We start from the raw sequence: 27,690 nt of genomic DNA, 5'->3' as shown, positions 1-27,690 counted from the left end.
TTTAGCTGTTGAAATTAATCCCTTTCGATTTCTGAAAAAAAGGTTTATTTTCTTACAGAGTGTGTAAAATTTCCTGACAAATTGTTATCTCTATAAAAAGTACAGACAATTGTGAAGTGACAACTTTTTTGCAGTGCGCGCGAACACTCTCAGCGCATATTTGAATGAGTCTTGTTCAATAACGTGGACTAACAATCATACAGTGAAAGTTTGTTATAATTTTCTCTGAGAAGACAAAAGAATTGCAACAATGGACCACCTGTTCCGGCAACGGAGGCTTAGTGTGCCAAAAAGGTGAGCTATGCACTAAAAAAAACCCTGAAAAAATAAAAAATAAATTAAACAGAAGTCGTTTCTTTTGCATTATTAATGGTTGTTATAACAAGAAAATAATAAACTAGTCAAAACAAGTAAATAAGTACCTAATTAAATTTGGCATCGTCGTATAACTTAATAATTTCTAGTGAAACAGTTAATTTTATGTTTCCGGTCGCACCAGTTACCGAAAGATACTTTCAAAATTCAACATTATTTATTTTAGTATCCGATTGCCCAGACGTTATAATAATATATAATTATTAAAAAAGGCTAATTTAATATGGAACTGTGATGAACAATAAAGTTGTAGGAACCGAAGTATGTGTGAATATATTATAAAGTACCTAACCGAAAGATTTCGTGAGCGCTTTTGAGAGTTGGACCATACAATTGGTTTATAAATATCTACTAATGGAGATATAATTTAAATTTAAATTAAAAAAACAACTCTACATATTTATCTTCTTGATAAAATCAAGAATGACGAGAAAGTATACAGATCAAATTTAATGTTTTATCTATAGTACATATACTTATTAGGTACATTATCCTGTCAGATGATAGCGTGCAGGTCGGTGGATTAATAATAGCACCATTAGGCTGCTTATTTGCATTCTACTACCGTTTTCCAGCTACAACAAATGGTTACAAAGTCTCGGCAGCGCAATTAGTGTCTCCACGAATCGAATTTAGATTTCCCTACAAACCACACCATCAGATTTCTACCCGGACGCGCACGACTTAATGCAATTATCTTAACAAACAGGGGTAAACAACGATTTAAAAAGATCTAGATTTGACTAATCTTAAATCGATCGTAGTCGGCGTAAACATCGATTCCTTGAAGGTGAATGACTTGCGGCGATGCTTCGTTTTTGCAATGTTGCAACTATTGCCCGCGAACTTGACAATCGCGATTGCTATTGAAGCGAGTCAAGTTCGATTAATAATTTTAATCGCTGAATTTCTCTTTATACAAATAGTTCATTCATTTTCTATCAATTCACTTTTCGCTTTAATGAGGCGATTTTTAAGTTAATATAAATTGTTTTAATTACGTTTGAATGCATTTTATAAGTATTCTACGAGAATCTCAATTACCTGCTTCGTTAGAGCTAAGTGGGAGTAAATTACCCGTCTTAGCTCAGATTGACATAACTTTTAATAATGCAAGTCTGAAGTCCACACCACTTGTTAATGAAGTTTTACAAGTTTTCAAATATCCTAAATAGTCCTTATTGTTTAGTAATATATATATGTACCTACCTACATAGTATGCGTGTGTATTTTCTACCCAATAAACCCATACTGTTTTCTTTTAGTAATAGTATTTAATGATTAATCTAAAAATTTACCTCTACCACCTATATAATTCTTTTATCATCAAAAATTTATTCATTCGGAGAGCTTTGCATTTTCCTATTGCATAGGTTTTCTCGTGAGAAAACTAAGCACAATTAATTATCTTATTAGTAAGCTCATTGCCACAATTATTATTATTAACATAACTACATGAATCTTGGACTTTCTAGTAAGCAATAAGCATACCTAGCCACAACCATATTCCGCATTTTTTGAATTAAGGCACGTTAACCGACATATATAATGGGTTTAAAATTACGAGGAAGAAATTCTTAGCAATATTAAAAACACATTTGAAAATGTTTTCATCGTGGAACAGTAGTAACAACTGATAGGAAATCTAAGCTCTCTGAGAACACGAATAACAGAATACAACGTAAAGTTTTTGGCCTAATATTATCTCTTATGATGTTTTATGTTAGGGTTACATTATTTTAAAGTACTTATACAGTATTTTTTTACTACTACGAGTTTATGAACTGTTTTTGGTATGCGGTATAAAAACATCGAGTTTTAAACATTGGAAAAAAACTCTGGATAGAGATAACAATAGTCATATTTTAAATTAACCAACCTAACTAATAATAGAGTATGCAATCTGATAAAATATTAATTAATATTTTCTTATCCGGCATAATAACTAGGTACGTAAAAATTAATATCCTCACTGGATTTACAAAAATGTTGAGTAACTACTCATTTACCATAATAGTAGATGGGCACCTATAAAGGTAAAGTCTTGCACTAAAACAGTTTAAATGATCTGTGCTTTAGTGTTTTAGTGTTTGTAAGTAGAATTATAGAGTAGACTATAGTAGGTACCCATTACGTATACAGGGTGTAATCGTTAAGTGTGCACAGGCGATTATTCCGTAACTATTACAGATATCAAAAAACTTTAAACTGATATCGAAAGTACTTAACCTCATGAGTAAAATGGCCATAATAAATTTTTAAAAATAAAACGAGAAATATCCAAAAATGGTTCACTAAACGCTCCCATACATTTTATTTCCCATACATTTTGTATTCATAGCAGATTTTCGAAGTGACGTCCTCATTGTGCAATACAATGAGGAGCTTTATTTACAGTTTCTAAGTAAACTTCCCTTTAAATTTGCGAAGCAATTAAAGCAGAAAACCAAAAAAAGAAAGAAAAAGCTAAAATCTTTCATATTAAATATACATGGGATATTCATATCTCATACTAAATGTATGAGATATGAAGGGAGGATTTAAAGTTATTTTTTTAGATACTTATTTCTCGTTTTATTTTTAAAAAAATATTATGGCCATTTTACTCATTAGTAAGTACTTTCGATATCAGTTTAAAGTTTTTTGATATCTGTATTAGTTACGGAATAATCGCCTGTGCACACTTAACGATTAGGGTGACAAATCAACATCGAGCTATGCTGCGCTGTACTGCGCTGTGCTGTGTTTGGTCAACTCGCTCGTCTAATATTTTAATGAGGATACAAACAAACCATGCTGTGCTGCGCTGTGTGAGGCTACGCTCTGTTTAAAAACGCAGCAGTCTCGAGCGAGGCGCGCTACCCGCCGTGCTGAGCCGCGCTGTGCCGAACTGTGCTATGTTTTTATGGAGCTCTGCCATGCTGCGCTGTGTCGAGCTTATCACTACATAGTATAAAATAAAGTCGCTTTCTCTGTCCCTATGTCCCTATATCCCTTTGTACGCTTAAATCTTTGAAACTACGCAACGGATTTTGATGCAGTTTTTTTTAATAGATAGAGTGATTCAAGAGGTAGGTTTATATGTATAATAACATCCATTAAATAGTGGAGAAGTACTGTTATTTTTGAGGTTTCTAATGTGATGTCGTAAAAAATTACATTTATTCCGCTTACATTGCAAACGCAGGCTGAACGCCCTACGAGTTTTATCAAAAGAATGTTCTAAGTATTTATACACATTGAAAAGGTCTACAGAAAAGTCCGCGATGGTATATGTCTATCTCTTATGGATAACCCACAATAACTTATTTTTGTCATTTACTTTTTACGACAAATAATGGCTAATTTTCGAAGCGATTTTAACCAATACAGCATTAATCCTTAACCAATTAAATACCTTGAATACATTGTTCATTTAATATATTATGGCCCTTTACACCGTATGATTTAAGTGAATATTTTCGAAGATATTACAGATTTAAAAATTGCGGGACGTAGCGTTTGCGGCGGTACCGGCCGGCCGCCCGGCTAAACTAAACTAAACAAAAAAAATGTTGTGTGGTTTTATGAAACCACGGTAAAAGTGAAACTGTTCGAACGGTTCCGAACACTGCTTTGTGTAGCGCATGTCGCGTGACGGTCGTGACGTGACGCGGCTGCCGAGTAGGTATACCTACTCGGCAGCCGCGATACACGGGACATGCGCTACACAGACCAAAAAGTTTGAGACGATGTAATAAAAGTTTCACTTTAAAAACAGAACTTCTTTTTCAAAACAAAATAAACTTCTAAGTAATAATAATAAACATATCAAAGCACATATTTATCTATGTTCGGCTTAGTTTTGAGCCTTGTCTGTCCATCTTTTCCCAAGTAAAAATCACGGGAACTTCAGATATCTCTTCATTGTCATCGTCTTGCTCGGTTTCGTATGTCTCTTCTTGTATCTCCACGTTGTCTTCCACCTCACTGTCATTTTCGTCTTCATAGCAGAAACAGAACTTGATTCTTCCAGCAACAATCTGATTTGATTATCGTTCATTTTGACATGAAGTATGGCCTAAAAAATTGGTCAAAATGTAATTTAGAGCAACATTCATACATATATTTTACTATACATACTTCATAAAGTATTCAAAGTCTTAAAAAATATATAAATGTACAAAATATATAATATTAATACTTACACAAAAACTTGCACCTATACTCGCGTCGGTCTCACGGACCGATTGGCGCCAAATGCTATGACACGTGAACTTCTGCCGACCACGCCGCGACCTGCACTAAAATGAAGTTAGCCCCAAATCCGGAAACTAGCAAGGAACTCGACTTCACAGGATTTACCTGCATAAAAATAATTACGAAAATGTGTTTCGTCGGTCTCACAGACCAACGCGCGAGTATAGGAAGGTTAAAAAACGTAGCTTAAGAAACACAGCACAGCACAGCGCAGCATCGTTTAATTGTTAAAAAAACGTAGCTTATGAAACACAGCACAGCACAGCGCAGTACAGCGCAGCATAGCTCGATGTTGATTTGTCACCCTAAGATCGAATAGTAATAATTTACAAGCTGTACCTTCTGTTGTTAACTTGTTTCTCTTTAAAAGTACACACTAAAAAAAGTTAAAGCGCGAGTACCTCATAAAAGAATATACATATATATCTTCTACATTTGTTTTATGACTAACTAGGTTAAGCTTTTCAATTTATCTGTATTTTAACTTAACTTTTGTGTTATCAAAGATTGTTTTGGATTAGAGAAGATTTTTCTCAACCCTGCGTCTAACCTGAATACAGAAGTATTTTAATTGAATATAATAAGTTTAAATATAGTCGTCGAGTTGTTAATATATGATGTAATGAGGCGATGATTGCGGACGGCCGCGAGACAGTTAGCAACAGCTACGCATCATTCGCTACCCTCCTGAGATTATTCAATAATTACACTCGGACGTGTGTGCGAACTTATAACTGTGCTCCCTTGTATAAAAGGGTTCACTTACCTTCGTCTTCTGTTTATAAACAAATAGTTTTTTTTAACTGTCTGAATAAGTTACCGAAAAAACTGCGGTATTTGCTCCAATTTTCTCTTTTAACAATTTTACGATTAAATCTACAGTAATTTAAATGCATGTCATCAACCTAGTTGTTTTTAATATTTTTGGACGATTCAGTCTAGATTTCTTTTTGCAGCGACCATAACAATCTCAGCGGCGAGTTATTATTTTCTAGATAAAGAAATAGCTCTTGGGTGGAAATCTGTGTCGCCTTAGAAAATCAACCTAGAAAGTTCCAATCCAATGTTCTGATCTCATTTGAATAGTTGTTATAAACTCTTTATATTGTGGACGTGTGAGGTAGCACAATGGTCGCTTTTGTTAAGCGATTTTGTATATTGGGTCCGAAAATTGGTACCTAAGGAACAGTTAGATTATTACCGATCACGGGTCAGTAGACACGGTTTGGTCTTTTTGTATTATTGATGTACCGTTCGGTAAATATACGTTCATATTTATAATATCTATGGGAATTTATGGAATTAAAGTAAAGATATTCCAATTTGCTTACTGATTTCTACCTACATGTAGGTATTAGGTCTGTACCTACGTTCTTAAGATGAAAGAAAATTATAGTAAAATTGTTTTTTGAGTGTTGGATATTTATTCAATTTGAACGTTAACTATTAGTTAATAAACTTTACAAGAAAACCATTACAATGAATAAAAATGTAATAAAGTATACTTTGCACTAATAAATTAACAATTTATAAAATTGTTAAATGAAAAAGTCGATATCTGATCACGCATTTTATAAATTCATTAGTTCGTTAACGCGTTGATTTAAAAGATACATAGTAAATGAATTCCGTAAATATTTTCTTGTTTCTTGCGAAAGTGGCCTGACTGTGCTTTCTATAGCGCTGAGAGAGTTAGTCATTCTGCTTTTTATTTTATACTTAGCTTCGTTAAATTATAGAGGCATTGCAAGTAAAATATGTGATTCAACTTTTTAATAATTTGATTGGTGTAAGATTATATTTTTTGGGTACAGTTATAACAACAAAATTAAATTATATAAGTACTTAGATATTTTCTCGTTTCTCAATTGTAAACTGATACAAAAACGAAACTAATACCTTGAGTGTATTGATCCATACAATACCTACTCGCTTTTATATGGCTAATCACTAATCAACAGTCACCTATTGTTATAAAAGAATATCTTAAAAACTTATTCAAATATAAAGAAAGATGTAGAATATAAACATAAAATAAACACAGAGATCAAATTACACACAAATTAATTTAATTTAAACTTTCTAGAGTTTTGATCCGCGTTAATGGGAAACGCGCGTGAGATAACTTGCCAAATAGGAACTTTTATCATCCCTGTGTAAGAAGACTGTTATTTCTAATTCTTGTCACAATGACGAGATTAAAATGTGGACGAGGATGGAATAAATTATAATCTTATTTTTTATTACTTAATAATTTTGTCAATCAAAAGCTTTATTAAATCTATGAAACTTTCGTGCAATCTAAGTCTTCATAAATGTTGTTATTATTATGTTGTTGTTATGACTCTAGAACCTTGAACTTGTGAAACTACGAATAACTATTTATTTTTTCTTTTCATAATTCCATAATGCATTACAATATGGTGCTCGTACATCTTATTTGCATTTACATACTTATGTTACAAACATGTGTGCCACTTGCATATTTCAGTAGAACAATACACCAACATAAAATTTTAAAACTCTTTACCAACGTAAGCAAGTGCAGGCGATCTATCAACCACTAGTATTCACATGGTGTTCGTATTCATGGTTGTTAAAACAATGACACGCATCATTGGAATAATAAAACCATCGAAAAGGCATTTGTAGAAAGTAGCACAAGCTTTTGTGCCATCAGATCTTAGCAATTGGGGCTAAGAATTGATTTTACACAAAAATGTACAATGATAACGGTCTGCATTGTATCGGAAATACAATTCGGCATCGTTTTGTATCTTTTATCGAACTGAATTAGTGATTTACTGGTTGTCATGGAGATAGAGATTTATAAGTCAAGTGTTTTATGAAATACGAACGTGATTATTATTAAAATAAGTAAGAAAATATGGTACTTGATTTTTTATTTAAAGGGTAAAAATAGCCTTTTGCTTCCTGTTGGCTGTTAGTTTTATCTAATGCTAACGGAATTACTAAGTAGATAGACAATTGATATACATATTTACAATCATGTATTCCCCATGTTGTATCTCATGCTCAAGTTACCTACATTGCCATAAATCCTAATTCCTGATTAAATGATACGCGTATACTGTATTATTAGCATGAGAAAATACAAATAGTGCGTCGAACAAATTTATTCACAACATTCTAATAATTTAATATTGCAACGTAGCTATATCGTACCCTTCTTAGACATTCGTTTATCTAAATGTCTATCTGCTTAATGATCTTTAAATAGAACTGCCTAGCTTCTAAAGAAAAATAAAGCAGGTATAGTAAAAGTTTCAATATTGAATAATAATATTTTAAAATAGGTAGGTAGATAAGCAACTCCTGCGTACTGAATATAATTACCATAATTAGCAGAAAGTAGTTAGATATTATTATGCAATTCTTAAGCGTTCTTTGAAAGTAGGTATGGTCCTTGTATATATTATCTATGTACATAAAGTCTATCAATATAATTACCAGTATTTAGGGTATCGCACTAAGACTGATACTGATAGTAGAGTCGCTGTGCCTGTGTCTCTACCAACAGAATAACGGACCTAATAAATGAAATAGAAATAGAAAAATACCGGATTTTCGCCACTATTGTTGCATTTTCAAGCATTTAGCATTTCCGGCGGATTCTCCTGGACGGGGAGCTAATAACTGTGCCACTTATCTGATAACAGTGAAATACAATAGTGTTTTACGGAAACCGAGGATCATGATATGATCGCGCTTCAGAAATTGCGCCTCTTTACAGTAAGAATAAGAACTATTCTCGTATATTCTTCGGTATTTCTTCTGTCAACCGCAATCAACGGTTCCGTTTACCGCATCTGCAAATCTAGAGTTTTATTATCGTGGTAGGCGTCTCAAGAGTATATTTTTTTATTCAACTATTATTTATGCATTTGCATCTAATCTTTTTGCATCCACTTGCTAAAAGCTATAGGTAATAGAAAGGTAAAATTATATATGTATATTATCTTCAGTTGGTATGTTTTTTTAAATATGTACACTTACTTACATCTATATTTTAGTGAAAATGTAAATTTCTATACAATTTAAAAAGCAGAACGACTCAGCAGTATTGCTTTAATTTTTTTATGAATTTTCCTATAATATTCACCAAATGTATACCAATGGTGACATATCCATGAACGTTAACATGAATGATGAAACGTCTATACTAGATATTTTAACCATATCAGAATATTCATCGTCTCCTAAATTTCATCTAGACTACATTATGAGGAACATGAAAACAATTTGATACCGAAAATAGAACTTTCCATAATATTATGTATTTCTAATGTCCTGCTTCACACGATATGATAGTAACAACACTCCAACGTCCGTCAAGTCTCAAGATAGTTGTGTAGGCGCTAATCAGAGCGTACGCGTAGGCATATTTATGTTTACGTGAGATTGAGCCATGTTTAAATCTAGATTTATATTCATCATATAATAAATAAGATAATAAAGCATGAAGATTTTATGAGATATGCATTCAATCAACTTAATGTTTAATTTGCTCTTGTATTTTAATTAATATAAAACAGTTTACGATTACGACAGAGGAGTAACATTAATGTTTCCTCGTTTCACAAATGTCTCGGAATAGGTACATAAAATAAAAAAAGCAAAAAAATTTAAACGACAATATTTTACTTATCTTAGTAGTTAAAAGTTATTAAGATAACTAATTTTTTTTTCGTAAGCACCGGTACGACGCATAAATATTAATATAAGGTATAGTTTTTAAACGCGTTCACTTCAAGCTTAGCAAAAATACACAATAATTTTTAAAGTCTTGAATAATCTTGTTTAATAATGTTAAATCCACACAAATTAATTCAATAAAATATCCACACAGTCAGCTAGCCCACTCGTTTTCACTTTTATCTTTAATTGCGTACCTTATTTTGGTTCACAGGCCTACTTTACGTTTAACCGAAATTTACAGCGAAGTTAACAAAAATGTGTACCGTAACGCACTTATGTGTTACATTCCTCCGCGTAACAACTACGGTTCGTGTTCCAGTTTCCCATCTTAAAACATCGATCAATAGACGGTTAAGTAATTTAAATCAAAGATAAGCTCCCGTACTGCTTTATTGAATTACGATGAAATTGATACAAACCTATCTGTGAGATTGTATTACTAGTACTTGTGTCAGACATAAACGTACATATTTCAAATGATATACCTTCGTTTTACATACATAATTGTCAAGGTAGTTTGGGATTATGTTACTTTCAGAAATAGATTTTCACGGTAAATTTTGTTAATGTAAATGTTACTCTATTAAAAAAGGTTCTTTTCACTATGTTTATGTATATGGATTTCTTGATACGATTACATTGTAGAAATTCAAAAAGAAAAAGTGCAATATATACCTAAATGTACATATCCATATAGAAAAATATAATTGCCATCGACATCCGTTGAATTCTCCCAGCCACTTACAGATTGAACAAAGGAAATGATTCTAAAATAGCAAGCATTTAATTGATTTTTTATTGAATGTGTGTGTAAATACCACCTATATTCCCATTTATGTGAGTAAAAGCGAACGTCGTAATTGCTAGAATGCTTGGCATCATCGAAGGCATTTATCTGATTGCTGCATTGAATTCAAATTGGACGTCTGCAAGGAATCGGAGATTGTTAGATTATCTATTGAAGTGAGGTGGCAACTATCACTTGAGCCTTCTATTGAATTATAGCTCATGTCAATCGCAATCGTACTTCGTGGTCCACCTATCGAATTGCTAGTCTACGGTAGACTGCGATCACGTGTATAGCTGTAGTTCACTTCAATGGAAAATAGGATTTAATAAGATGAAATACAAATTATCTATGTTCGATAGGGTTGGCATACTTCTGAGTTCTGTACATGTTTTTTTTATATATTTAGAGGCTTGAGCTATCAATGTAAAAAATCTGAAAGAGTCAAATTCCAGTGAAATGTCCCCATTTTTGTGCATTTATAAAAATTAACAGTGAACACTATATTTAACATCAACTTACTTTTCAGCCGAGTCTAAGGAAAGTGCATGCAATAATGAAATATAACGAAGAAATGTAATTAAAAGTAACGTGCCAGTTATCTTGTTTCATGATAATAATTGTTCCAGTTATTTGCATATGGTAAAGAGTAAAGACTGACACGCTAAATAGATAGCACGCGCATAACATAACTGCACCTGTAATCCTTACCTTTTGCATGACTGGGGGCCATTAAATTTTAATATTATTCTCGAATGATGATTTAAAAGCGACGCAAACGATCATTTTTATTTTATAAAGTCTACATATAACATGAACAACAATGAAATAATGTCGACTCAGGCATTTCAAAGAATATAATTTGATTATCAGAATGATTAAATAGTACTTAGGCGTTAAAAGAGGGGTATTAGCGACCTTTATCTTTTCTAAATAATCAGATTCTATAAATTATAAAAGTTCTAAACAGATTAATTTAGTGAACATCATGCTCGAACTTCGAATGTAATCAAACGGATGCGTGTGCGCAAGTCGGCCGTGGAAAGTGCGCATTCGCGCGTGTACTCTCACGATGACGGGATAGTTGATTGTCTTCACCGTTTTATTTTGATCGTTATTTATACAAACGAAACCACTTAAAGTTTAAATTCTATGTGGACTGTTGATGCAGAGTTAATGCTAGAAAGTGGCGAATTAATTACGTACCGGCTTAATGAACGACATTCCTAGACGGTCTATTTAAAAGTTTCTTTACGTAGATAACAAATTTGTTATCGAAGTTTTATATATATTATATATGTAGTTATATAGTTATAATATTAATTGCATGTAGATAGGATGGATAGGATTTTCAATCTTGATTAACTTAAAAAGAAAAGAAAATTGCTGACCTGTGTTATCTCAAAATTACATAATGTGGGGTCTCCAGAGTAGTAATCACCAAAGGAAAAAAATTAATATTTATGTTTCATAATCTTTAACTTAATATTTATGTTCCATAATCTTTCATATAAGAAGAAATAAGCGTACGTTGAGATAATTTTTCTTTCTTTATTTTCTATCTGCCTAGAATTAGCTTCATTAGAGGAATCGAGCGGGGAAAACTAACCAACAACCACCCAGTGAGAGCATGACCCAATTCGTACTTAAACATTATAAACTCTCTAGCAAATAGGTATATAGGATATATAATTTTTAAGCGCAACATCTAGATTTCCATTGAGAAATAAGCGTGATTAAAAACTTACCACAGAAACTGGAATACACCTAGAAAGTCATCCGTGAATTTCATAATAAAATCTGCTTCAAGTCCAGCAGGCCGAGACGAACGTCAAAACGCCAAGGAATAGAATACGCTATCGATAGAAATTGACATAAGCGTATGATGTTTTGCCTAAGGATTCGGTCACCCTACCAACGACAAAGACGACCACGAAAAAAATTTTCATCCAGTCGCAATTAAATAAAATTGTGCAAAACACAATTAAAAATGAAATTTAAGAATTTCCTGTCGTATTGGTGTTTTGTAAAAAAATCTTTGAGATCAATGGATAAACAAACAGGTTTTTCATAGAAACGGTGGCTCCTAGAAAAAAATGTATTTAATCTTTTTTATAGATAATTAGATGATCTACAATTTTGGTTCAGGTGATTGTATGATAAACTTTCCGTCTCGGCGAAAATCGCAAAAGACCTATTTTTTTTTATTAATTGACCTCGAAATTTTTTATTTCCGAGTACTAGAATGACGGGAGATTTTAATTTTGATTTTGAACAAATTTCGGCAAGATTGTAATTTTGGTCGTGGTCATCGTCGTCTTTGGTAGTGTGAACGAACCATTACCAAAATCTCATGAGCTTATGTCAATAATTAGCGTTAGCAGTTTCTATTCCATGGCGTTAGGTACGTTTGTCTAAAGGCCGATCGGTGAATATGTCAACACGGTATCGAGTTTTAATGTTTCATAAATATTCAATGTTTAAAGTTTCGTTACATGATTATAAAGTTTCTAAATTTATTTATTAATTTATGAAAATAATAATGACTATGTTGCGGTATTGAAAAACAATTAATACCTACATATTTTATGGTTGTAACTTGTAAGTTATTGATTTTAAAATTCACTTAAAAAATATACAGCTGAGGAGGATAAGTATCAAATTTTATAATGGAAATTATTTATTTATATATTATTTACAATTTCTTGTAACTGGCATTTAAAATATTTTCTAACTCAATCTACCATTGAGGCACGTAGCTTCACATTTTCAACAGATGCTGCGGATTAATAAAAGATAATGTGTTTGCTCTCTGTGACTGGCATCCATATTAATTTTTATCGGAAGCATTCGAAAATATAAAAAAAAAATAACAAGTTTTTTTATGAAGATTTCTTTCCGTAACTTTACAATTAAGATTATTAAAACGAAGAAGACCGATAAATATTCACGAGCTAGTTATATTTTAAGTTTTAACTAGAATATAGGGGATTATTTCAGTTCGCTTAATATGAATACCCTATTACTTTCCAATCATAAAGTATTAATGACAAAACAGAAAACAAGAAAATAATTGGAATTTTTAAAATAGAAACCCTATAATTCAAATAAAATGAAAACAGGTAAAGCTTTCAATTAATGATGCCGCTCTGTTGATATACTGGCTTATTAAGCGACTGGAGTAAAATTAATCTTGTCATAAGGTCTAAAGCAGATATAGAGACCTTTAGTTAGTGTTGATTAATTTTTATCAGATAATGTATGACAAATAGGATGACTGTAAAAAACGTAGGCTTGGCGGTATTAAATATATTTTAAGTAATCGTGTGGGCTCTATGTGGATTTTGTAACGTACTTACACAGATTAGATAATTAGGTATAGTTATTTATTAGAGTACCTATAATCAAACTTTAGTTCGGCGTTGAAGCTCACTGAAAACTATTGTCTGTAATTAGTATATTAATATGTAACTTTCAATTGTTTTTATTTAACACAACAGTGTACGAAATTGTTATCATAAAGAATCAAGTAAAACTGTGTAAAATATTTAAGATTTTACAATGAATATTAATGATGACTATGCTAACTAATTATTAAATTTCTAATATAATAAACAATAAAAGTTTGTAAAAGATTATTGAATAAAACCCGATAAGTAAAATATAAATTATAACGTAGGTACCTACATTTTAAAAGTAATTCACTCTTATGAATGCCTGTTTATATCCAGTACCTTCAATTTATTTACTTTTTACCAGTGCAAAATAGGATAAGAAACATATCTAAATAAAAAGTTTATTATGTATACAATTTTACAGTAATTTATAATTTCAAATGAAATGTGCAAGCAACCTTTCTACATTCACGTAAAGCTCAATTTACAATTTTATACGAACTTTATCTTTGAGTGCGAAGTTTTCACAGTTTTTTATAAACTGCGTAAGTGACAAGATCTGCCCGTAAGAATCAGTTACTCTATATTGTATGGTAATGAAGCATCCAATATCAGAAGTAACTTATCTACCATTCATGAGTCACTGGATCTTATTATCATGTAGGTAACTGTTTATAATGTTATACTTATTTATGTTTCGTATTGAAAATTATCGATTATTGCGACCTCCAAATGCCTATTTTAGGTTTGTGTTTATGTTATTCATTTGAGGATTTAATTTTTTTCAGTATACGTTTAGATCATACAACTGTTTTATTTTAGCAATGTTTTTAACAGTTTTAGTTTTAGTGAAAGTAAATGAATATTTTTTATTACAAGGATCGTAAGGCTTCCGTATACTTTTTTATTTTCTCGAATGAATGCCTGAAGCACTAAAAACAATTACATACAATTATAATACATATATTACAAAAAGAATATAAGCTTATGCGTTGTTGATCTCCTTTCTATTTTAGTGCAAATGTTTCAGATTCGATCACGATACACGAACACAATGATTATGCGATATAATATATAACGATTTCATGTTTACAGAGTGAAAGTAAATCAATACAACTTGAATGTAGATAGGTATGATTGAGGGCAATTTCTCACAATACACTTTGCATGCAATAAAATGATAGACATACAAATCTCACCATAAATGTTGTTGTTAATCTACAAGCAACATGAATGTACATTTATTTGAACTCGCATAAAATCATGTTTTATTTAAGAGATTCAGACAGACGGACATTTAAGTTGACAATTACAGCTTATTATTAGGTAAAATTATAATAAATTGTCTGTGCTTACCATTACAAACGGTGTTATGATAACGGTTATAATAAAATATCGGTTGCCAATGTATTTATGTAATGTTTTGACAGCTCTTACAGTGGTATTTAAATTCGCACATTAGTCTACTCGATCTTGTCATGTCAGTGTCAGAGTAAGGACAGCAAAAAATTAATGGACTCAGTGCTGAAGTCTTTTGTATAAGCCTCATAATAAGTTCGTATGCTTGGCTTAGGATTTTTTGCAGGATCCAAGAATACAGTATTCGTGACAAGTCTAAATACATTTCTATGGGTAACATGTAAAGCTCTGATGGGTTGATGTCTTTGACATAAGATTTCAACCATATATATTTGAAATTGTAAATAAAGAATATAGGTACTGTATGTTTTGTTTCTGTAGAGCTGATTTCATAGGTTTCGTTTTTCATTTTTCAATCGGTTAAAATATATCTATAACTTTTTTGCAACACAAAATACCTACAGTGTTTGTTTGCTTGTCAAATTATTTAACAGTAGATGAACGATAAAAACAATTCGCTCATAATTATTCACAGTAATTTTGACAGGCGACAAAAACTAAAGATTTTGTATTAACACGACATACACATTGTATAAGCAAGGCGACCTTTACCTATTGGTAAATGATGGATAGCAATAAAAAATATTAAAGAAGCACTGGTAAGGAGCAATTGAAATACCTGTTACTTACTATTAATCGAAATTACAAAAAAAAAACGATAGTAGTACATTTTTACACTAAGTACATACTCTATCAAATTATTTATTGTGTATTGAACTTATTAAACTTTATACATAACTAGCTGCGCTTCGCGGTTTCACCTGCGTGGCTCCGCTCCTTGGTCTTAGCGTAATGATATAATATAGCCTATAGCCTTCCTCTAACATCGAAAGAATTTTTCAAATCGGACCAGTAGTTCCCGAGATTAGCGCGTTCAAACAAACAAACAAACAAACTCTTCAGTAATGTTCAAATTACGATCATTTATATAAATGTGTATTTTTTATGTCTCCATCGAATCACTATCTCAACCCGTAAATTGAGTGTATCAATGAAGATATCAGTGTTTTGATCTAATTGTGATGGGATTCTGATTGACTACTAATTTGTATGCCGACCAGACCCGCAGGCTGGTTCATAATAAATGTATCTGACGCGATAAAATTATTAACTACTAATTAAGGGTGCTATAACAGATTTTTAACAAAAACCGCTATTTTACGGTACAATTTTAACTCAAAGCACTTACACGTGAGAACAAAGTAATATCTTAATTTAAAGATAATATATTCAGTTCTACGATCATCTTATAAAAATTGTACGACGTCATACAAAATTGTCACTGAAATACGATTTTCCCAGCACAATGATCGCATAAAATGCAAAAAAATGGGGTCTAAAACGGTACACTTTTAAGAAAATTAAAAGCCTAATCTATCTTCTTACCTATAAATTATTGAGGGATATATAGTCCTTTATAGATTGTGATAATTTTTTTGTATCTAAATCAAAATTTTATTTCAATTATAAGCTAAATTAAAAATACTTGTCGATTTCTTCATACATTTTGCTCTCGCGGGTCGTCAGACCGCGCTCAGAAGCGCTCTTGGAAGGACGGGTGTATCGCTCCTCGTCCCAAAAATAAAAACGAATTAGAAAAATATTATTGTGCGTATACTGTCGTTTTCGTGATTTGAAATATTTGATACTTTATAAGAGTAAACTGTATAAGTTTCATATTCCAGTTATTTGTAATTTAAAATTATGTTTTAAAAATTATGTTGACTGAGATTCTCTTTTTTTATGGGTTGTTGAACGGATTGGTGGGGTAAAGCAATTTGACAAAACTTAAATCCAAAATGGCGCCGACGAAAATTTGCCATCTTTTCGTCATGGGTGTCATTTTCATGGTTTTTGGGGTAGCTATTAACCAATATGAGGTCAAAAATAAAATCCAAGATGGCGCCGACGAAAATTTTACATCTTTTCATCATGGGTGTCATTTTCATGGTTTTTGGGGTAGCTATTAACTAATATGAGGTCAAAACTAAAATCCAAGATGGCGCCGACGAAAATTTTACATCTTTTCGTCATGGGTGTCATTTTCATGGTTTTTAGGGTAGCTATTAACCAATATGAGGTCAAAAATAAAATCCAAGATGGCGCCGACGAAAATTTTACATCTTTCCGTGATGGGTGTCATTTTCATGATTTTTCGGGTGGATATTACGCAATATGAGGTCAGAACTAAAATCCAAGATGGCGCCGGTGAAAATTTGACATCTTTTCGTCATGGGTGTCATTTTCATGGTTTTTGGGGTAGCTATTAACCAATATGAGGTCAAAAATAAAATCCAAGATGGCGCCGACGAAAATTTTACATCTTTTCGTCATGGGTGTCATTTTCATGGTTTTTGGGGTAGCTATTAACCAATATGAGGTCAAAAATAAAATCCAAGATGGCGCCGACGAAAATCTTTGTTATTTTATTTTAGTTTACTTCTTTATTATTAAGAAAATTACACCTATGACGAAAAGATGTCAAATTTTCGTCGGCGCCATCTTGGATTTTGGTTTTAACCTCATATTCGTTAATAGCTACCCCAAAAACCATAAAAATGATACCCATCACGAAAAAAGTCAAATTTTCGTCGGCGCCATCTTGGATTTTGGTTTTAACCTCATATTCGTTAATAGCTACCCCAAAAACCATGAAAATGACACCCATCACGAAAAAAGTCAAATTTTCGTCGGCGCCATCTTGGATTTTAGTTTTGACCTCATATTTGTTAAGAGCTACTCCAAAACCTTGAAAATGACACCCATGACGAAAAGATGTAAAATTTTCGTCGGCGCCATCTTGGATTTTAGTTTTGACCTCATATTGGTTAATAGCTACCCCAAAAACTACCCACACTTGCAAATGTGTTTGCTACGTAGGAAAAGTTCAGATTTAAGAGTGTCCTAGGTAATGTGTTATGTGACGAATACCTATAATTTATTTCATTCCGACTATTTTTAAGAATAACATACATTTACTAAGAATTGTATACAATGCCGGATTTAATACAGTGCCGGTAACATCATATGTATGATAATAATTCTACATTTCTTAAAAAGCTTTGATATTGTATAGAATTCATAGATTATTATTCAATGAAATAATGATGTAAATTAGTCACGTTGTTTGAATATACTAACATACTTATTAGGATCGTACCTACTAATAAAAGTAACAAAATGAATTTTTAAAGTTCCTAGTAATCTTCTGGAATCAATTTCAATAAAAATACATAATATCAAAAATTAAAAATAATATCAAGTATGAAGAAGGTCTATAAAATGGAATGCGCTATGTTTACGTGAGCGTGATATTGCCGCGAACAAAGTTACGTCGTTAGATACCTAAATTTGAGTAACGCAGATTTGTGACAGCGTCCTTAAGATGAGTGTTCAGTGAAAACGACTTTATCTCAGAGTTTAATTGCAAAGCGTGACTCGAGATAGATATACGGAGAATTTTATTAAAATTAATTAAATATGATATGCAGTATTGACGCAGCAAAATATAGTTTTTGTAGGCTTTCTGCTTTCGGAATAGAGCGTATATAGAGCCTCACATAATTAAAAGGATTCTACACTGCAACGGTAAATTACCCGTACAAAATTCTAACGAATAATTCAAACTCAAACTCAAACATTTATTTATTCAATTAGACTTCTTCTAGAAGCACTTTTGAATCGTCATAACATAATATTTTTAACATTTACCACCGATTCGGAAAGCATCTATGGAGAACAACAGGTAAGAAACTCCATAACTGCTCTTTTAAAATCATGTCTATATTACAATTTAAATATTGTTTATTGTAATATTCCAACTTCGTAAAACATGATTTTATCACGAAGTAAGGAAAGAAATATACAAGTGGTTACAATTTGTTAAATGTGGTCAAGTTCTTTACCGCAAAAGAATAATCTAATTTAAATTTACATTCAGTGACAAGTTTAGTTACGGTGAAAGTATACACAGGAGTTTATTACAATTTTGTGTTTGTAAAATAAATAATTTGTTTGATATCCAGCTCTATATTTTGAAAAAATTTTCTATTAATAGCTTTACTTAAAATTACGTAATGACCTAAATCAGACTTTTTTGTCTATAAAAGTTGCTATAAGAAAGAAGTAAAAGTATTAAATTAATTGGAAGCGATAAATTAACGAGGCACTTGTCGATTTAATTTGTTGCTATCTTACATAATAACTCTTAATAAAGGCGCTACACCCGTACATGTTTATGAGCAATTATTTTTTGCAGCTCTCCAAAAATAGTTTATGCGTAACAACGTCCTTAATTGGCATGATCACAGAACAGGGCATGATTTAGAGTGTCATTCATTCCAATATGTCCATCGACTTCGGTTGAGAAAGTGGTAAAAAATATTAGAGATATTTTATCTACAATGTTGTTACATAATATTTTTCTATTGGTTTATGACCTATGATAATATTAAAGAAAAGTACAGAAAGCTTATACCGTATCCGTTAAAATTGTATAATATGTACAATAATTAACTGAAACTGGAACAAGTACCTATGAAATAGTTATTTTTATGATTCTCTGTAATATTTTGATTTTTAACTGATTTCCGCGAATGGAAGGAAAAATGCAAATGCTACTTTAAATCTGTACGTAGCAGGGACTTAGTAATTTGAAGGCATCAAATACGTTTGTATTTATTAATTTAAACAGAGAAACAATGAATGACATTCCCATAACCATATTCGTAGACAATAATTATTATCCGCTCATTGACTAAAGTTCCCGGGCTTAATTATCCGCTTTGTTTGGTTTTATTTCATTATTATCTTTTAGTAACTTATTAATTTGAGCCTTAAATTTACGAGAATAGAAATATACGAAGTATTAATAAAAATCGAAATAATATTTTCAGAGAGAATTATTCATCTTTCTAGAGTCTAGACAATAAGGATATTTTGTCTTTGTTTCATTCATTGTAACATAAGAATGAGAGAAATCGTGTCAGTACTGTTTCATCATACTAGAATGGTAGAATCATTCAATCTTCTTGTTCCTTGAAGCATGCCATTTCTTTATGAAGAGTCTGTGTTGGAAAAATATTGCATCTCTATTGTTTGCAAACGACGCATATTTTTTATATTTTCTAATTACTATAGAAATTTATATTATAGAATGAGGTCGACAGTTAGTATGACAATTTTAAATTGAAAAGTATTAATCGTTGAAGTATCTAACAACAAAAATCTCAATCCGAAGTTAAAATTCTTGTTCTTTGGCTTTTCTAAAAAACTTTAAAGCACACAAGAAATAGATGCAACTTAATCTAACGTCAAAAAAAATCATTAAAAAGTTGCTGTACTTATAAGTTATGTTACCGTACTTTATCGCAGAATACTTAATAGAAACTAACGCTAACTTTACCAACGAAAGCGAACCTATCTAGAGGCTACTATTTAAACAAGGATAGTATTTGTACAAATAAAGACCAGTATGTTTTATTCGCAAATATTTGCTGATTATGCTTTTTCCGCCAGTAGTAAAACCATAATATAAATATTGTATAACAACTGGTAACTCTGTATTACATTGATGGTATTTGTGTGCATTGGTACTCATTCATAATTTTTTGTCTTAATTAGTTATCGTAAATTGCTCAGCACTATCTAATATAATTATATTATTAGTTGCTGATATAAATATACTCACAACAATAGTTACTGCCGTAAATGAATAGAAGGAGACTTCCGCTGGTAAATTAGCACGATAGATATGTATTTACGTAAATTTATAATAAATGGAAATATGTGTAGATAATGTTTGTTTATATTCAACTTTATTTCAGCTGATAATGTTGAAGTTGTATCGAAACAGGTTAAGGATTTACTGTATGGAGATAACATATATATGTAAGTAACAAGCATGGGTAACAAGTAACAATCTAACGAGTTTCGAATCACATTTTAACATCAATCACGATACGCAACCTCGTTTGAAGTTAAATTTGCTACATCCGCCTTTTTGGGTTGTCATTAAAAACTTTTTCAAATTATTTCGTAATTATATATATTTTGCTTGTTATCAGACCATTTTTTAAATCAGATTCTTCATTATTATGAAAATTAAACTTCAAAATTTGTTCAAAATAATAAGCTTTTTTGTAATTTAACTAGTTTCATACTTCCACATTTTACCAAGTTGGTTAGTCCATAATTTAGCCTACATTACCTTGTATCTAACTCTCTAATCGATTTTAAGAAGAAGTTATTAGCAAGATGGATTGCTCTAGATCACGCAGGTACCTACTTGAAAAAAAAATAACTGAAAACGTCTTGCGGATGATGCAGTAATTACTAAGTAAAATGTACCTATATCCAGTCACCGTAATAGTAATGGAAGATAATGTAATAGGTCCAAATGACAATAATTGTTTTCCTATACTTACGTACCAACATGTAAATATTGGTAATTTATAATTGTTTGAAAGTAACCACGACGAACTACTTTCTTCACGCTTTTCATCAATTCATTTTGTTAGTTTTTTATAATGACTCATAAAATCAAATTGGTTTTAGAGTGTTTATTCAAAATTTTGATTATATAATAACATATTCTTAAATAACATTTTTTGAATGTTTCTAAAAGCAATTAAATTAATTCAAAAATAGAGTAGGTATTTTAATCCTTCTATTAGTAGAAAAGTAAAAGTTTGTATCTATAGTGTATAAATAAATATTTGTTATTCAATCAAAATATAAGTTAAGTAATAAATTTAATTAAATACCAATAACATGTAGGTAATCGAGAATATAATCTTATTTAGTTTGTTACCAGTTATTACTACTTTTTTTTATATCCTGAAGAGGTGGGTATCGTATTAAACCTATGGGACAATTTTTAAGGATATACAGTTGAACTTTCAAACGGAAGACTTCAGTAGAGGCATAAAGTGAAAATGAGATTTAAGTTTACAATATCATTGAGATAAAAAGAATCCTGTTTTCACTTCAATATAAACGTAATTCAAACAAGTGCCATTAACATTTGCCCTTAAACTCTTACATGTAACTCGAGTCTCGCGAGGCCGCAATATACGAAATTTGAACTCGTTATGACTTACAACCAATGATATTATATATAGAAACAAGAGGTAGATACGTCATCAACGCACCAAAACTGATTCCGTGAATTGGTCCTATTTGGGACCAATGCAATCAGTCAGATTGTCACCGGTCCCAGTGAGCGTATGTGCCGATAGGTACATTAAAGTTGTCGAAAATGCCTTCCTGTGTGTTCAGAAAGTGCACGTATTCGTGCAAAAAAATAAAGAAAGATAAAGGAATATCATATCACAGCAACAAATATTAAATTATTACAGTTTAAGAGTAAAAATAACAATTTACAATTCTTTATGAATGACACTTGCTTGACATGTGTATTGAAATAATGAAAGAGATAAAACATTGCTTCAATCACTAGTGTGACAAAGCTAGCGTACACTGTGTTCAAAGATTATCATGTAGATACGATTATTGAAAATAGAACGGTTATAAAATTTCGATTTGGGTAGTTAAATACTTGATTATATTTATATTTAAATCCACACAGTGCATATAATTAACAAATATAGCTATTTATTATATACAATGTTGTTTGTTTTACTGCGAAGCGTTTGTATATCAGAGATAAAATACGCGACTCGGATAATAAAGTTAAAACAGTTTGGTCTATTATTAATGGTGAAATGGGTAAAAGCAATCCAGCAAATGGGCATCCGCTACGAAATAGAACCGCTAGAAATACGACGTAAACGAAGTGATCTAATGTTGCTTCACGCATTATGGAATAACCACATTGACTGCTCAGAATTGCTTGAATCGATGCAATTGAATGTACCCGGTTTTCGTACGCGCCAGACTAACTTATTTTACATCCCTAAAGTTAATACTAATTATGCACGAAACGGTGTGTTAAATCGCATTATGCGTGTATACAACGCAGAGTACACAAGTGCTGACATTTTTCTACTCTCTAAACAACGCTTTGCTAATGAAATATCTAAAATAAATGGTTTTTTAAACAAGCACTAGCACACATGCACACACCTACACGCACGCACACGTACACATACACACACACTCACACACACATACTCTCACACACACACACACTCATTATGTTATGTTTTTTATTAATATTATTGTTACTAGTTTATAGTCTATTCTTGAGAATGATATTATGTTGTAATCCTTATTGGCTATTTGTTCAGTTAATCAGCAAAATAGTGGTCTTGTTAAATGTAAAGCTGTTGGATTACCAAATAAATAAATAAATAAATAAATAAATAAATAAAAGCAAATCAAGTAATACCATAAAACTTGTTAATAATGGCATGGTTATTGACAAAAATGTTGATGTTGCGCTTGCATTTGAAGATTTCTTTAGTAGTGTCCCTGCTAGCATTACTAATAATTTAAATTCGTCTTCAGCACTTGCAGAGACCTTTTTGAGGGACCATGTTGCGGGGTGCAGCACATTATTTGAATTGCGACACGTAACTGCTAATGATATTGTTACAGCCTTTAAGACACTAAATTTAAAAAATACTTGTGATCTTTGGGGAATGTCCGTAAATTTAGTTAATAATATAATAGAAAATATTGCGAAAAATTTAGCTTTCATATTTAATAAGTGTTGTGACTATGGTACATTTCCTAATTTACTAAAGCTTAGTAAAGTTATACCTCTATTTAAGAAGGGCGATCAAGAAGACTGTAACAATTATAGACCTATCTCTATTTTACCAACATTAAGTAAGGTATTCGAGAAGTTAATATTAAACCAATTGAGTAGTCATTTTGCATCTAATAATTTACTGCACACCAAACAGTTTGGTTTCACAAAGGGGCGCTCAACCACAGATGCTGGAGTTGCACTTCTAACACATATATATAAGGCATGGGAAAACTCAAAAAATGCTCTAGGGATATTTTGTGACCTCTCCAAGGCATTTGACTGCGTTGAACATTGTACTTTGTTACGTAAACTTAATCACTATGGAATTAAAGGAAAAGCCCAGAACCTCATAGCGTCATACCTGCATGATAGGATACAGACTGTAGTTGTTAATGGAGAACGTTCTAGCGGTGCGTCAATTAACATTGGTGTTCCACAGGGGTCAATTTTAGGTCCCTTCCTGTTCTTGGTATATATCAATGATCTTCCCTATTATTTGCAGGATAGGTGTGAAATAGTTCTGTTTGCAGATGATACCTCATTAATTTTTAATGTGGATAGGCATGACCCAAATGTTGACGAAGTGAACAGTGCTCTTTTACACATATCTGAATGGTTTACTGCCAATAATTTATTATTAAATGCCAAAAAAACCACTTGTGTTGAATTTTTACTTCCTAATGTAAAAAAGTTGAACAGAGTTATTACCTTGAACGGGGAGGTATTGCATCCTACTGAGTCTACTGTATTTCTAGGGTTAACATTGGACGAGAAACTACAGTGGGGAGCCCATGTCAACACCGCTGCAGGTAAGCTCAGTTCTGCTGCATATGCAGTCCGAAAAATAAGGCATCTCACCGATGAAGATACGGCTAGATTGGTTTATTTCAGCTACTTTCATAGCATTATGTCCTACGGAATTCTACTGTGGGGCAGGGCTGCAGATATAGAAACTATATTTATCTTACAGAAAAGAGCCATTCGCTCTATATATAATTTACGTGCTCGGGACTCACTAAGAGATCATTTTAAGAATACTGGTATCCTTACTGTACCATCACAGTATATATTTAATAATATTTTGCATGTACACAAAAGCTCTGACTTACACACAAGAGTAGGAGATAGACACGATTATGGCACAAGGAACAGGAATAGAATTGAAATGCCATTTTTCCGATTAGCTAAAGTTAAAAATTCATTTATGGGTCAAGGTATACGCTTATACAATAGAATTCCTCACAATATTAAAGAGTTTAGTAGTTCTAAATTTAAAACTTACATAAAAAATGTACTAGTTCAGAGAGCGTACTACAGTATTCAGGAATATATGGACGATAAAGACCCATGGAGGGTTGTCGCGTAAAAACCACAGGACAGTTCTTTGGCATATTAAGTAGTTAGATATAAGTTACATATTATGTAAATTTATTGACATTATTTTAAAAGAGCAACTATGGAGTTTCTTGCCGATTCTTCTCCATAGATACTGCTTTCCGAATCGGTGGTAAATGTTAAAAATACTATGTAATGACGATTCGAAAGTGCTACTTAATAGTAGTCTAATTGAATAAATGAATGTTTGAGTTTGAGTTTGAGTTTGAGTTTGAATGAAATCGTGATGGCAAAAATGTTTGTTTGCAATAATAAAATGATAAATAAAAATAAAATGATGTTGAATATACGTACCTAAACATTAAAGAAAAGATTATCGCTACTGACGAAAAATGCTATTTGCTTTTCTGTAAATAGCTACATAAATTTTATTTGTGTTTTAGATAAAAAAGGCTTATACTTCATCCTTTCTTTTATTTCATCCTTTTTTTTTCATCTTGCCATCTAGGCACCACTATTATTAAAATTATCCTACAAGTTGGAGTGATGACCTTGTACGGGTTTCGGGATCCGTGTGCCTTGAAACGAATAGCGTAAGATCGGTCCTTATGGAGTTCTATAAGGAGGACTATGCAGTATGCTCAGCAGTGGGTGTTTATCGGGTGAAATGATGATGACCGAAAACGAACACCACAGCTAGTAATAAATACTTAATACAGTTATATCTCCGAAAAAGTTTTTTTTTTTCATTTTAATACGACATCATACCTAATAATCATAAAATAGTAAATGAAATTGTCACATTTATTTACTTGTGCAGGAAACCTAACATCTACAACATTGAACCTTCTGTGTCGTTATTCTATGCCAATTACCATGGCAACTATTTGTTTATTTATATTTAATTGCCGAATTCTTATGACTTTTGCTTACACCTGCGCGGAGGTGACAAACTATCTTTGTCTTTTTTGTTTATATCTTTTTATTAGAGCCATCTCTCTTATACAGTCTGTCAATGTAATAAATTAAGTAAAATGAAAATTGTATTTGTGTGTGCCTGACACTGCATATGAAGCATTTTTTTTGGATATCTTAGATTACAAAATAAAAGGCAGATGGAGCATGTCAATCGTCCGTCGCCCTTGTCAAAGAAAATACGAAATCAAAAACGAATACGAAACTCCGCCATTGCTATAGCGATTCTAGTGTCATGCAATACGTCAAAATGGGTTTGATATTTTAGTAAAAAAATGCTGTCTTGTGATATTAAAACGCTGTAAAATTTGTTCCCGAAAACAAACAAAAACATAAAACATCGTTTTACAGGTTTTCTGTAGATTATTTGGCTTATTTAATTTTATATACAAATAATAATTTTACATATACGAAGGAATTCAAAACTTCAACGTATGCTGCCAGTATTTTGAAAATGAATTTGCCAATTTTAGGGGTAAAACGGTAAAATGTTTAAAAGATCTTCGGGGTAGTGCTGTTGGATTTTTCGATCGTGAATGTGATTATTTCTATAGTGCAATAAAGTTTCATGATCATTATTAGATTATTTGAATAAGCAATATACATTTTTTTGTTACTTTTATAAAAAGCGTCATAGTCGTTTTCGCTCGCGATTTAATTCATGTGAACTACGTGATGGATAATATTATGTATGATGAAAATAAAATGTCCCGCATTCTCGACTAAAAACTACCGCTATTCGCATTCATATTTCATATGTTTTGAAAAATAAAAACTTTTTTAATAGGTATAATTTATTTAATTAAAAATTGAATAAAATTATTTTGTCCATATTTAACTTTAGTAGATAGGTGCTTTATGTAACAAAATAATTTTTACAATATTATAAAATAATATCATAAACCCGAATTTATATTAAAATAAAAATTAAAACATGACTGCTAATTTATGTAGCCTACGACGTCACTACCACCACTACCTTCATAATTCAGATGATTGCAATGACACCTCACAACTCAAAATCGATCCAACAGTTTATACTGCAGGGCGTGTCAAAGAAATATTATACATACATACATTCGAAAAACATAACCCTCTTTCTTCCGTAGTCGGGCAAAAATTTGGGAAATTTTTCAATATCTGGTAACATAACACGCACACAGAAGCACCGTGTTCGTACAGTGCAACGGTGAAATGACAGCACACATAGCTTTATGGAAATGACGATAAATAATTCGGTTTAGTTCGGCAACGCTCCATCTGTCTTTTATTTTGTAATCTAAGTTGGATATATTGTGAGTATATAACGTATCTATACATAAAATATCATTGCTTACAACTGTTACGTTAATCTATGAGATCGTCAATTATGGAAAGTAAAAGTTGTTTATTTGGACAGTATAAGCGCATAGAGTAGAGCGGATGATCCCACGCCAAGCCTGAAAGTGAGAGGATGGTCAGTCACATGACGCACTGCATCGAAAAATTGTTCCGAGAAAGTATAGTTATGCAACGAAATTCGAACATTTAGGACCAACTGATTAGCATATTATCATAAAACTCAATCAACCATTCTATTATGTAAATAATTTAGATTTGATTAAAATTATTGTTATTTTGTTGATATTTTATATTGAATTTGGAACTGGCGTTCAAAGCTATAAAATATCTCGTATTTTAGTTAGGTTTGGAAAGTGTCTCGTTCGGGAGATATTTTACGTTGATAACCT

At 31.6% G+C, this 27,690-nt stretch overlaps 1 protein-coding gene across 3 annotated transcripts in view; it reads left to right on the top strand.

Annotated features, from left to right (window-relative positions):
• Positions 1 to 27,690, top strand: part of pip (heparan sulfate 2-O-sulfotransferase pipe) — a 77,438-nt gene that overhangs the window by 426 nt on the left and 49,322 nt on the right. Inside the window, exon 2 of one of the 3 annotated variants that reach the window (XM_090107639.1) lies at positions 59 to 294. In XM_090107639.1, coding sequence (XP_089963765.1) covers positions 251 to 294 — 44 coding nt within the window. In that variant the 5' untranslated portion in view covers positions 59 to 250. Of the gene's footprint in view, positions 1 to 42; positions 295 to 27,690 lie in introns of all 3 variants that reach the window. The other 2 variants (XM_090107642.1, XM_090107641.1) reach the window with 2 other exon arrangements.

This window comes from Colias eurytheme, chromosome 12 (genome assembly GCF_061535395.1).
Source record: "Colias eurytheme isolate Ceu_HAF_F1 chromosome 12, ilColEury1 Martin Lab GWU primary, whole genome shotgun sequence".
Classification (NCBI taxonomy): domain Eukaryota; kingdom Metazoa; phylum Arthropoda; class Insecta; order Lepidoptera; family Pieridae; genus Colias; species Colias eurytheme.
The sequence above is the reverse complement of the archived record's forward strand: the minus strand, read 5'-3'. Positions and strand labels throughout refer to the sequence as shown.